This window comes from Nematolebias whitei, chromosome 7 (assembly GCF_014905685.2).
Source record: "Nematolebias whitei isolate Nwh7 chromosome 7, NemWhi1, whole genome shotgun sequence".
Classification (NCBI taxonomy): domain Eukaryota; kingdom Metazoa; phylum Chordata; class Actinopteri; order Cyprinodontiformes; family Rivulidae; genus Nematolebias; species Nematolebias whitei.
In genome coordinates this window covers 35,652,185-35,666,323 of record NC_056504.1, presented here as the reverse complement: position 1 = coordinate 35,666,323, position 14,139 = coordinate 35,652,185, and the positions used below count along the sequence as shown (strand labels likewise).

The window sequence follows — 14,139 nt, the reverse complement described above, 5'->3', positions numbered from 1 at the left end:
GTATATTTGACAAGGCATGTGGTCAAATGGCTCATTAGCTGTGTTTGTGTACTTCAACAGTAGTCGGGGTCATAAGTCTGTACATCTTATAGTTTGTGGAGCCAAAGCAGAAACTTTTAAGAACCACTGCTCTAAGTTATACTTCAATATCTTTAAGTGCCTCAAGAGAACAATCATTCAATGGAAACAGGATCTTCCACCAGTCTGGTCGTAGATCGACAAATAACAAATTGCACACAATTCCAACAATCAACCAACATTTAGTCACAAAGCACAAATATACTCTTTACAACAACAGAATACTTCCAGCTCATATACATTTAAATGGCATCACTTTAGTTCCAGTAGTTTCATCCGTTTGTAAGTTACTCTAGTGTTTTATTGATCAATGATGAATTGTAAAATGACTTTTTTTTTTATGATTAAAACATATTTTTAGTTGTCATTGTTTGGTTGTAGTTAAACACTGCACAGAAAACAACTATGAAGATCTTTACACTAGAGTTGTGTAACGTTTGAGTATTTTCTTGCCATTTTGAATCGAACCTGAAATCAGTGCTGTCTCATATTTCCCAGAGGTCCGAGTCCTATTACAAATCTATTTTAATCCTACATTTAGACTTGAGTAGTCTCAATGAATTTTCTTTTTGTTTTAAAAATTACAGCTTGTTCCTTCCCGTGCAGATATTAATCAGAATGTGTATGGTATGGCAGAATTATCTGTTGTTATAACAAAGGAGTTTGATCAGCTTTTCATAATTAGGGCAATAGAAATACATAATGTAAGAGGCCAGGGGTTGTAAGCATCACATCTGCTCTGAACTTGCTCATATAGTGCATGTTGAGACTGCGTGTGAGTTTTGTAGTGTAGCCTCAGTGACAGTTTTGGCAGTTGGGGTGACAAGGCTGATAATTGAGATGACATCTACAGCCGCCGGATGTGTCACCACGTCCCTGTAAATAAATAAATAAAAAAAAACATGAGATGCACACTTCAAACATGAAACACAACACTTTACCTGAACCGATGAAGTGACTTTTTTTTTTTTCCTGGTTTTGTGCATGTGCATTTATCAAACAAGGCTGAGTCAGGTCCTCTGGACGGGTTCCAAAACTAGTTGCTCACATTTTGCATGTGAACAACCAGTTTTATCTGTCACCAGCAAACTGGTTCATCCACTATGAGAAGGTGCTGCTTATAAGACTGAGTTTGTTGCAGCTCCTCAGTCTGAAGAAGTCTTCTGGATACAAAACGTTTCAACAAAGAAGAATTTGTCCAGAGGACCTGACTCCACCTTGTTAGATGTATACCTGGATTATTGAGCATGCATCAGGATATCTGCTTATATATTTACATTTGGTCCCCATCGAGCTTGCTTGGTGACCCAGCAGATTTCGGTTTTGCACATCAAACAGCAGATCCAATCACAGCCATCTTTTTTCTGGACTATGATGTCACAGCGTGGGCAATTCATGGCCTCTCCGTTCGTTAGCAAGTTCTATGGCAGAGCAAAGCAAAACCAAAAAGGAATGTTAGGGAGTTGTCAAAAAAGTACCTCCAAACAACTTGGAAGATCATTTTTTAGCAAATACCCTTAAACTGTTTACAGGATGGCTAAGCTAGCAAAGATATGAGTAAAAAAAAACATACCCAACTGACTCAATCCAGTGACGCTTAGAAAAAACATTTAATTATACAGAAAATCAATCACATTTTCATGAGAAACTACATAAAACTTAAATTAGCATTAAAAAAAGATCCAAGTTATGAACAAGATCCCGATGAGTAACTAATATAATATGTAACTAACTTATCAGTAATTGGACACAGTCTTGAAAGTACAAGATAAGCTAATAGGCAACAAACATGCTTAAATCATCTCACAATAAAAAAAATTAATAAAATAAAAATAAAATCCCTTAATGATTCTCGTTGTAAACGAAGAACTAAGAGGTAGTTGACCCATTTTTATTCATAAATAAATCACATTTAGGCTGTTAGATTAGATAATAACTGGACCATTAAGAAGGTAATATTCAACGTTTTGCTTGCCACTGTTACAGTTTACTTTTTCAATATGTAATTTAAAGCCATTGCTTCTTTAACGACCAATCAAAATTGCCTGTTTTAGGAGCACAATACAGGAAGGGCTTTGTTCTTCTGGTTACGATGAACAGAAAAGATAAAAATAAAACTGCTGCTGTTCATTCCGTAACCCCACACTGAAAGTGGGTGTTTAAGTTAGAACATCACTGTTTGAATCATTGCACTCATCTTTTGGACCTACATCCAGCATCTGCTTTGTCTTCTGTGCTGCTTCGTCGTTCTGTGCTCGGATCCGCAGGTCATCCTGGTAGTCCTTACAGTTCATGTCTTTATGGATGGCCTAAAGAATAATAATAAAAACATCCATCATGTTTTGTGCTCCTCTTATTATGGAGGAAAAAAATACATTTGTCAGAAAATGTATGTGACAAAGTTACTCGGCAGAGAATGCAGTTGGTTTCTTTGCAGATCTCGCAGTGGAACTCGTTGACTTCATCCTCGTAGATGCACCACCCTCGACAGTTGGGAGTCTGACAGTGGAAGCTGTGCTCGGAGCGGCTCTCTGCGACGTTCAGGCGCAACTCCATAAACCGCTGGAGCTCCTCTTCTGTGAGCAACTGATGAACCACAAGTAAAACAGAAAAACTATGTATTACTGGGCTGTGACATTTATGGATAAGAGACATAAAAACATCTTATATAAAATTAATTAAGAGGATTCAACGATGTTCAGTCAGGTCATCTGGATGGTGACAAAACGTAGAGTTGCCGGGGGAGAGGGCGGCCCCCGGAGTTCATCTTAGCACCAGCAAACTGTTTTATTCTACTATGGAGTATTTCATTTGTGGGAATCAATTTGTTTTGGTGGCTCCTCAGATTGAAGAAGTCCTATGGATGAAGGACGAAACATCTCGAAAAAAAGAAAAAAAACGTCCAGATGACCTGACTGAAGATTGTTGGATTTCTTCCTGGATTATTGAGAATTAACTTTGGGATTAAGAGGAGTGTTAGAAAATAGATGGATGACTATAAACATGGGAGTCCGTCTTATTTATGCACCAATGAATACCAAGGAAACAGTTTAATGAAATAAATAAATAGCTTTGAGTTTGGTTTTATTTTTTGACAGTAAGACCTCAGGTCAGTAGCAGCTTGTCTTGTGCAGCTCGGTCCGTTCTCAGTTTTCATCTGAAGTCAGACATCGTCCATGTCTTGATGTGAGTTTTAAGCAAAGTTAAATAAAATATTTCAGCAAAAGCTATATTAACGTGTGGTCTGTTGTAGGGGAACATCACCTCAGAAAACAGTTCACCTCACCTTAAATATCATTCCTGTGTTTGAAATTGTTAAAAATAAGATTAATCTATTCCCTTTGGAACGAACAGACATTGTTTTACAAATATTCAGCTCAGCTCACAAACTCCGTAGTTGGCTTAATGTTATTAAAAAACTGTCACTTCACTGCCAATATGAACTCATTTCCCATGAAACAGGCAAATCGTTTTAATGAGAGCTTTTGTTCAACTGACCTCGGAGTTTTTGAAACATCCGAACTCGCTACTTTGATATCTTTCTTTAGCAAAAAGGAGTATTTCTCCCAGACTGGTTCCCATGAAAACAACACCACAAGAACCCTTTTGTTTAATGTCATTCATTTTCATGAGATGAACAGTTACACCTTTGGTAAAACATTGCATGTTTTAAGTTTGATTCAAAATATGTCATACCTGAATGTTTATTCATGAGAATGTATGTTTTAAGTAATTTTTCTTTAAGATGATACATTTGTCTTATTTTCTCTTTTGAAAGGAAACTTTTAAGGCAGAGAAAAGGGACTCTAGATTTATTTAATAGGCCTTTATGAAAAAAACAAGGCCAAGAGTTAGGACCACCTCTTCCGGGAAGAGATGGACCAATCCTATCTGTTTCAGCGCAAACAGTAAGTTTCGCTTCTAAGAAAACGTTTGAGAAACGCACGCTTTGAAGAGACACTCCGAAGCCAACACACTTCAACAGAGAACTGGGAGCGAGAAGAAACACCGTTTCTGCACTTGACCTCAAAAAGGAGAGAAGCATCCTTTCTGCAGATGTCTCAGGATGAGAGAAAGATACAGAATCTGACCAGAACCAGCAGAGTAGTAAATCCCAAGCTGACTACCATATGGACCCTCGTCCCTCTAACAATGACAGGTGAACTTTGAGGAGACCTCAGCCTCTCAGTCAACAGAACATCGGAGGCTGGTACCATTTAAGCAGCTGTTGGAAACATGCTATGACTATCTACATCTTGATAGGAGAGAGACTTTTCAGTGCCTTTCTGGTGAACCTACATCACAACTTATCAGACAAACTACTGCTCACCTTAGACACAATTTTAACTACTTCACAAACAGAAACCAGTCAAAAATCTGCCTTTTAAGTTTCACTGATTCAACATAATTTGATATTCAGTTAACTTTTGTTATGCATAATCTTCATCATCTTATATGTCACAGATTATTAATTTTCATAATAAAATACATAAAAATCAACTGAATTTGTGATTATTTTGGCATATCTGTGTGTATTAATTGATTAGATATTATTTAAACATGAGAAAAGAACTCACGTTAAGTTTACATTGATTTGGGGTAAATAGACTGATTTTTTCCTCTCCAAGAGAAAGTTGGTGCCCACACAATGAGGTTATTTGCATAATACATGCATATATTATGAGCTTAACTCGTAACTGATAATTAATAATTTTAAGCCCCATATCGCTAAACTATTTAGCATCAATTTCCTCTGTTCCAATTTGGAGTTTGATGACATTTTTTTCGTTTTATTCGCATCTTTTGTTTTCACTCACCTCTTTGATCTCTCTGTCCAGTAACTTGCTATCACAGTTGTCCGGACAGGACACCTCAGGATCTTGACTGTTCACTATTGTCGATTTTAGACACTCCCTGAGCAAAAACAAAAACATAAAACATTTGTCTGCATATTGTTTTATACATTTTGGAAAACTCCACATAAAATGTGGGAAATAACAGGCGCCCTATTCAAATTTCTCTTAATCCTCTTTAAGTGCTCATACCCTGTTCTATTGATCTTGTTCAGAAACTTCACCTTTCTATGATTGTCGTATAAATTACCTCACAAGCATCATCGACAACTTCAGGAACAGACCTCCAGTTTAGCTAAGGGCTGTTTTACATCCTAGCATGAAGCTACGAAGTGATGTTTTACCACACCTGCAAAATGTGTGCAGACATTCTCGGAGAACAACACCCTCTCCTGGCATCAGAGTGGAGAAGCAAATGGGACAATCGGCCTCTGAGGTGCTTAGGATAAGGTTCTGGTCTTCTGTTGCCAAAAGGTATAAATAGTTCTGGTTCCGTTCCTCCTGCTGAGCCTTCATCACATTGAGTGCAACACAGAGATGGAGAATAAAAGTTGAACATGATCAATTAAAATCTTAGAACAATCAAAATACGGGAACAATTTCCAATAAAACTAAACTGCTCCTTCATAATAGTTCTATGTAATAGTCCATGGTTATTTTCACACAAACATCTAACATCCTGCTGCTTGGCTTTTAATGAGCATCATAGTTACCAGTTCATACTGCAGAACTGCCAGCTGTTCCTGTTCAATCCGTTGGATTTCCTCCTGGTCTGGCTGATATATGTCTGGTACCTTGTAGTCCTCGGGCCTATCCCCTCCGCATATCTCACATCCAGGCCGTGTAGGTTTATTAATGTAGGTACACAATGTACAGGCCCAGCCCAACTACGAACGTAAACAAAAACACACAGTTACTGTGATGTTTCTTGACAAGCCCAAAAGTGTGGAGTTTACTGTGCATCTTGAGTAATTCAGCCACAAAAAGGGGGAAGGGTCGGCCGATGTATGTCCTATACAGGATTCTGACTCTTGGTTTTTGAAAACTGAGACTGATGGTTGCTTAAAAGGAAAATACAGTGTTTAAAAGCAAAAAGGTCAAGGGTGAACCCATACTTATGTGGCAACAAGATCTAAAATTAAGTTATGGTAAATGCAAATGCATGTAAACACATATATGGTAGTCCCTCACTACTTCGGGGTTTGTTTATCGCAGACTTGCTCTATTGCGGTTTTCCAAAAGAAGATTGGACGATACACAATTGGCTGATTGATGGATGAGCCACACGATCAGCATGACATTTTTATTCAAAAAGTGTTCAATACAAAAACAACATTAAATTTTTATTTAAAATAAATCATTTTTAATTATTTAGCACCTGTTGCACCTTTGTGCAGCCCGTACTGCAGGATAAACTTCCTGCTGCTGCTGATCACTCTGTTCTCATGCAGAGTGGAGAAGTGGGCGTGGCCAAGAACGCTTGCAGGTGGCTGAGAGCAGTGGAGGCAGAGAGAGGAAAATCATGACATTCTGTGCTCTTTTAAAGTGTTTAGAGTGTTTAGAAACATTGTTTAGAATCTAGTGCAGCACGTGGCGCAACTGGTAGAGCTGCTGCCTCTCAACGAGCAGGTCCCTGGTTCAAATCCCGGTCCGGGAGCCTTTCTGGGTGGAGTTTGCATGTTATCTTCATGCATGCGTGGGTTTTCTCCAGGTACTCTGGTTTCCTCCCACAGACCAAAGACATGTAGGTTAGGCTGATTGGTAACTCTGGATTGTCCCTAGGTGTGAGTGAGAGAGTGAATGGTTGTTTGTCTCTATGTGGCCCTGTGATGGACTTGCGACCTGTCCAGGGTGTACCCCGCCCCTCGCACAGTGATTGCTGGACATGGGCACCAGCAACCCCCGTGACCCAAAATGGAATAAGCGGGTAAAGATAATGGATGGATGGATGGATATATATATATATATAAATTGATGCTGATGCCAAATATTTCTGTCGGTGTCCTCACCTGAGGTTTAGGAGGCAGCACAGGTTTAACAGCAGCTGGGTTTCTAGGAATAAGAGTGGGAGGAGAAGTCTCGAGGGGTGGAGGTGTTTTTGCACTAGCACCACCTGGTCCTCTAGAAACTAACACCATTGACTTCATGATACCTAAAATAGAGAGAATTTGGAAACAGTTTCAGTGTTCAGCTGATCTGATCTACTCGTTATCAAAATGTTGTATCTTACAAACCAAATTGTATCATTTGGTGAACTTTCTTATATAAAAAATATATTTATTATGTTCAACGCTATCATTTATTTAATTTGTTTACTAATTATTTGATAAAACCATCTCACAGAAACGTTTCCAGTAATCCTGCTTAAGCATGTTTCTATTTTTAGAAACAACTCAGAGAGCGCCAATCTCTGACACCATCTGACAGTGCACGTTTATACCCACTAGAAAAGCTTAAGAATTTCGGTATACCCATTCAAAAGTGCCCACTGATACATGAAATATCATTAGGCACGTGTCATTGATACGTTAAATGTCAGTTAAACATATCCATATGTATGCAGCGCTTGTTTATTACATTCACTTATCCAGCAAATTATTGTTTACTAGACCTGTCACGATAACACATTTTGCTGGGTGATTAATTGTCTCAGAAATTATTGTGATAAACAATAATATTGTTGAAATTTGACAATAATTAGCAATTATTGTCAAATATACAATAATTAGTCATTATTGTCAAATTTAAGAAGAAATGTAGGTTAATTTTTGTGTGTAGTACCTTTTTCAACCACCAGATGACAGTATAAGACTGTTTGAACCAAAGGATGGACAGTGAGGGAGAGCAACGTGTCTCTTTAAGAAAAATGGGAGGGAGGCCCCTTGACATGACATGGGCTGTCTCTCTTCGGTTCTCAAAATGGCAGACACTCCGTGTGGTTTGTGCTCTTTAGCATAGCATTTTTCACGCAAAGCTATTAATAAAAAAATCAGTAAACAAGTTCTCAGCTTCTTTTCGCAGAGAAAATCAACTTTTTACACGAAGGCAAGGGTATCAACCATGAATTTTGGAGCTTCGACAAGACAGAGGTTTTTTCACCGAGGTCGGCCCGTTACATTACCTTGTAGCTTAGCTTCTCAGCTTAGCTGCTTTTAACTGTCCAAAAACACGATTTAGGACAGTTAAAACGGATTTTAAAGAGAAAAGAGAAAGGGAGGGGTCAGTGAAAAACACTGGAGTTGATCCTTTTGCCATCTGGTGTCTTCAGTAGAAGAGAGACATGAAGAAACAATAAAGCCGATAAATGAAAATGAGGTTGATCATTTTCATTTATCATGCGATTAACTGATTTATTGTTTATCGCGACAGTCCTAGGAATGTGCGATATATACGGTATACGGTAGAAATGATAGAAATTTAGCCTACGATAGAGATCTGTCTTCTACCGGCTAACCGCAGTAATGCTGTGTCTGATGTAAAATCAGAGTTGTCAGTTTAATAATTACTTTTTTTTGTTAAACTGTGCGTAAATGGTGTTCAAGTATAAAATCAGAGCTGTCTGATTTAATCGTTACTTGTTTTTGTTGAAAACTGCGCAAGTGGCGTTAAAGTCTTTTCTTCGAGAGCTAAGTAGCGAAGCTACAAGCTAACTACGGCCGGCTTGCCGTAGTGTTGCCATATCCAGACGCATGCGCAAAACGCTGTGTTCCGTCAAAAGTTTTTTTGTTTTTTTTTCCGTCGAAAGTTAAAGTAAGCGTTGGTCAGCTTTAGAGAAACCTGCGAAACGCTGTGTTGTGTGATTTTACAGCGAGACCCTCTGGTCAAAGCCACAGACTCATTTTGTGTCAGCTCTCCATTAAAGCGGAAGGAGTCGCCAACTAGAGGTTTGGAGGGTGAAGTGTTTCAGTGTAAAATGCTCTGTTGCTGTCCATTTCTTCAGTGAGAGGACTGGAAACTGTTAAGTTAACAACATATTCCTTTGTTTAAAACATATGGCTAAAACTACATTGTATATATTTTTGCACTGTTTTGCACTACAAGCAAGAAGCCTACTTGATTTGTTTATTATTTAAAAACTCTCTGGACCTAGTAGTGGAATTTTTTTTAATTCAAAATATATGGTAGCAAAAGGACACCCTATGCTTTTAAAAAAATTCCTATTATGTTTTATACCCAAAACATATTGTGATATATATCGTTATCGCCACCCTTCACAATACATATCGTGATATGAATTTTATGCCATATTCCACATTCCTAGACAGGCCTATTGTATACTTCTGTACTTCTACTTAATACTTGAACATGTTTTGCTTTGATACGGTTTTATACATTCTATAACGTGGTTTTAATACAAAACCAACTGTGTAGTTTGTTGTGCATTTATTCAAATATAAGCATCAGAGAAATTTGGAAATGTTCAATATGCTTAAAAATCTAAATAAATCGACAATTACATTGTACTATTACTAACCTGTGTACTTTGGTTTCTAAGCACAGTATACCCACTACAAAAATGTAGACTACACCACTGCATGGAATGGTATGTTGTCATGTACAAACTAGCACTGTGGCTATAGCTGTCAAACAACTACATGATCCAATGTTCCTCCAAACTCAACTCGAGTGTGTTTGTGTGGCAGACTGACCCGTCAAACGTTGTTCCTCCAGGTCCGACATGCACTGCTGCCGTGTGAGATGAGCAGCTTGAGCAGAGAGGATGAACAGGAAAGCCTGATCCCCATCCATACGGATCCCGTGGCTGTATAACGAGTCCTGGTCCAGAGCTAGTCGTTTACCGATCACCCAGCGCTGCAGTAAAGGGTGGAACCCAAAATCCTTGCTGATCTGTCAGTGAGAGGGGAAGTTCTGCAATGTGTCAATCTTAAAATCACAGATTTAGTTTAGGGTTTCAAATACCTCGTGACATTTGTATGATCTACTAAACATCTAAACACCAGTCATTTAATATAAAGACTGCTGAGTCTTTTAAGACTCGTTCCTCCCGCTGCCTGGCTTTTGAGTTAAACACAGCATGAAACCCAAACAGAACTGATGTGGGTCTCTGTATCTCATCTTACTTGTGTTTTATTGTTTTCTTACAGTCAAATGTGAATATTTTGAATAACTAAAAAGAAAAAGCACTCGTAAGTTGTTTAAAATGTGCAAAAAATAAAATCACTTTTGGCGAAGGCCATCAAGTACAACTCATTAAATCATTTTATATACAGTACTGTGCAAAAGTTTTAGGTAAACCCTCTGTTTTTAGCTTTAGTTTATTAAAATGTTAAAAACAATGTGTCAGCTCAGCACCTCCTCTTTAAGTTGTGCAATAGTCATGCCAGAAGAAACCATGACATTCACTGGGATGTAGGCCTCTGACTGGGCATCCTCCACACCAACAGTCAACCTACAGAACAGAACATATTAGATTAACAATATATATATATATTTTTTTTTTTAAAGTTTCATTTTAAAACAAATACTATTAATTGAAAAAGATTTAAAAGAATTCTCAAATGATGCCAATATGTAAAAAGTTGTAGCCTTTTAAAAATATAAATTTAAAAAAAAAAAATCAATGTCCTCGGTAGTTGTTAATGAACAATGTGAAAAGTTATCACAGAAATTGTCGACATTTCTACATCAGTTTAGAGTTTACCAGGAAAGTTTTAACACATGTGATGAATGTTTGGAATGCACTGGATTTTCATTCATTAGGTCTTTTTTTATTGTTATTTTTTAATCAAATAACTCATTTAAACCCATCTTTATCCCACGTACTGAGTTTATCTCCACAGAATTATTATTATTTTTAATAATCAAATCATCTTTAACGTGATTCAAGACTGTGTGCTCTTTACAAACTTTTACTTGGCGAGATGATTAAAAAAAAAAAAAAAAGTCTATTTGAAACATAAAGGTTGCACAACCCGATTGATAAGATTTGTTTTTACTGCTACCAGTAAGAAAGTGCACGCCTTTCTTGCCCATAAACGAAAAAGAAACACCCTCTAAAAATAAACTTTGCTCCAAGGAGCGCTCACACACACACACACACACACACACACACACACACACACACACACACACACACACACACACACACACACACACACACACACACACACACACACACACACAGGTTTGTCTTGCTATCTTTATGTGGACTTTGCATTGACTTCCATTCATTTTTCATTCATGTCTATAGCCTAACCCTGACTCTTACCCTAAACCTAACCATTACCAGTACATACCCAACCCTAAACCCAACTTCTCCCCTCGTGCACGATTCAGCTCTTCCTAGTGGATCCGAGATCGGATGTCGAGGTGGCGCTCGACGGACCAAAATGTTACGATAATTGAATATTCTCCTTTCAGTAGAGTAGCTCAATAAATAAATATGCCACACAGGAGAGGTACAGCATTTTCTTAATCCCAGGTTTAATCTTGCAAAATGAAGCAGATTTGAAATACAAGCATCAAAATGCTTACATGGTGCTCTGTCTCCAAGTCTGCTCAAAGAGAGCATGAGGAAGTGTCTGTTTATAATGTTATCAGACAACTCTTGCAGCCTCCTTGCTTATTCGGGTGAAAGACTCCGTGCTTATGTAGCTCTCAGTCCAGTCATAACAACCCTCAACATGCATACACACACGGTAAAATGAGTTATATAACATTTTTCATTAATAAGTGAAAAACATCTGTGACCTTTCACATCTCCATCACCATCCTCAATTCACTTAGTACTAAACCTTTGGGCCCCATAAGGAGCAGTGGGTCCTCACAACTAGTATGTGTTGGAAAAATGGGCCTTACAAGGTAACACACACACACACACTTCTTTCATTGTGAAAGACTGACTGAGCACTGTTGGATTTTATACCTGGATTAGTGAGCATGGACTTTGGTGTTCTTTCATTGTGTTGTACCTGATGGGGTCCTGGGGGTAGACCTGGTTCTTGATGCTCACTGACACAGGAACAGAGAGCTGGCAAAGCCTCTCACACAGCTGAGTCGCCTGGTCAGAGTCTCCACAGCTGAGGGCTTCACTCAGGGACAGCACCAGCTCCTCCGCTGCATGAAGACACGCACCACGGTCACGTGACTGAGTATCGTCAGACTTCATTCCTGCGCAGCAGCCTGCGATGACTGCGACTATTATCTAAGCCCACAGCTTCCTCTCTTTCAACAGCACGAGTCTTAAGTGAAAGAATCAGCACGATTGAGGCCGATTGTCTTGCAAACTTCAGAAGATCTGGGTGTTTCTCTGACCCACTTTGAGCCTCAGACTAATCGATAAGAAAATTCCCCCACAACAACTTTGCGATAATGAAAAGTTAAAGAGTTGAAAATAAATCCCACCTTCTTTCAGGTTAGTGCTCGGTGAAACTTCTGAAGCCATTTTCACACCTAAAATCAAAAGTCGTTCTTAATGTATGGAGTTCATATATAAAATACGAAGTGACCAAACCGGTCTGTCTACAACACGTTTTTAAAAAACAAAAACAACAACAACCTCCTCTGTCATTCAACAGAAACTTCTTCCTCCTCTCGACCTGAAGATTAAATTATTCCTTCTTGATGCGCTTGAAGATATAAATCTGGGATCTGGAAACAACTTGATTCCTCTTTGGTGTTGCTCTTTCGACGATCCTGGCTCTTCTGTAGTAGTTGACAGAAAGGAAAGTGAAACTATTGAAGTCCAGGAAGAAACGATTTGCTCGTCCCCTCTGCTCACTAAACTTAAAAGATTTTTTTTTTTTTACATTTTTATGTCTATATTCTTTTATTTTGCTTTAAAAATATATAAGAACAAGAACAAAAAAAAATAGGAACAGACAGCTCAGAAATGCATTTCAAACTTTTTTAAAATGCAAATGTCCATGTTGTAATGACTCATAACATCCAGCAGATGGCAGCATCTTTCAGGACTTGGCTTATTCGGGCGCCTAATGGATAAACTTGTTCATGAGATCTAAGCGCCGGTTAGAAGTGATTTTCACATTTTGTTTTTTTAGAAAATCAAATAAAACAACCAATAATAGATATATATATAGTATTAACAGATACATATTAAATACCTTTATCAAGTAAAATGACCCAAATCAGCACCATATGACCTCTTCCAGGTGATGAATGACACAAATTAGACAGAAGCAAAAGTTTTATGTTGTTATCATAAATAGGCCATTAGATAAAATAGTGTTATGCGTGTTAAAAAAACAAACAGTTTGACATCAACCAAATCATTATTTTTATCTTACAGTAGTTATTACTCACTGAGAACAGCATGTTCATAACTCAAGTAATTAAACTTTGTGCCCTCCATCCATCCATCTTCTTTACCCGCTTATTCCATTTTGGGTCACGGGGGTCGCTGGTGCCCATGTCCAGCAATCACTGTGCGAGGGGCGGGGTACACCCTGGACGGGTCGCAAGTCCATCACAGGGCCACATAGAGACAAATGAGACAAACAACCATTCACTCTCTCACTCACACCTAGGGACAATTTAGAGTTACCAATCAGTCTAACATGCATGTTTTTGGTCTGTGGGAGGAAACCGGAGCACCCGGAGAAAACCCACGCATGCACGGAGAGAACATGCAAACTCCACCCAGAAAGGCCCCTGGACCGGGGTTTGAACCAAGGACCTGCTCGCTGAGAGGCAGCAGCTCTACCAGTTGCGCCACCGTGCTGCCCCAACTTTGTGCCCTCTGTTAAATTTGTATTCAGCATAGAAGCTTCAAAACAGCCATAAACCAAAAGATGCCTAAATGATTAGCTTTATATGCAAAGCATATCAAAAAGCCAAAAGATGTGCACATTTACAACAAAGAGGGCTGCAACATAATGAAGAAAGTGCACATTTATTCACATTAAAACAGTAAAAAAAACATAAAACGCTGAAAGTTAGCATGTTCTTGTTAGAAGTATTTAAAATATGCTTGTGCAGGAGTCTACAACCTTTACGATCAAACGAGCCACTTTTATGTCTTTGTTCACCAAATTAAATGTGTTCAGAGCTGCAACAATCTGCTAAAACTGTGGTTATCAACTGGTGGCCCATGGGCCACTTTAAGTTTGTTGGAGAAGACTTTTTTGGCCAGTAGGGGTGACATTTTAAAGTTAAAAATATCTAATGGTTTTTAACAGTTACTGACCCCTTTTTTTTTTTTTTTTTACAATTTAAGACAAATGAAAAG

At 38.4% G+C, this 14,139-nt stretch overlaps 1 protein-coding gene across 1 annotated transcript; it reads right to left on the bottom strand.

The window, feature by feature from the left end:
• Positions 1-736: 736 nt before the first annotated feature.
• On the bottom strand, positions 737-12,336 carry rbck1 (RanBP-type and C3HC4-type zinc finger containing 1). Its single transcript, XM_037679824.1, has 12 exons — positions 12,297-12,336; positions 11,864-12,008; positions 10,245-10,341; positions 9,581-9,779; positions 6,941-7,083; positions 5,645-5,818; positions 5,281-5,441; positions 4,896-4,992; positions 2,485-2,664; positions 2,289-2,387; positions 1,356-1,499; positions 737-954 (listed from the first exon to the last, which is right to left on the bottom strand). Exons 1-12 carry the CDS (start codon positions 12,334-12,336, stop codon positions 874-876), a joined length of 1,560 nt encoding a protein of 519 aa, XP_037535752.1. The 3' UTR covers positions 737-873.
• Between the last annotated feature and the right edge of the window lie 1,803 nt (positions 12,337-14,139).

Excerpts from the sequence above, each read along its gene's own strand:
- rbck1 (XM_037679824.1), bottom strand. The coding sequence starts at position 12,336 with ATGGCTTCAGAAGTTTCACCGAGCACTAACCTGAAAGAAG. Across the intron at positions 2,665-4,895 it reads TGGACAGAGAGATCAAAGAG|TTGCTCACAGAAGAGGAGCT; the intron begins GTGAGTGAAAAC and ends GTGGTTCATCAG. Across the intron at positions 2,388-2,484 it reads CCAACTGCATTCTCTGCCGA|GCCATCCATAAAGACATGAA; the intron begins GTAACTTTGTCA and ends ATTATTCTTTAG.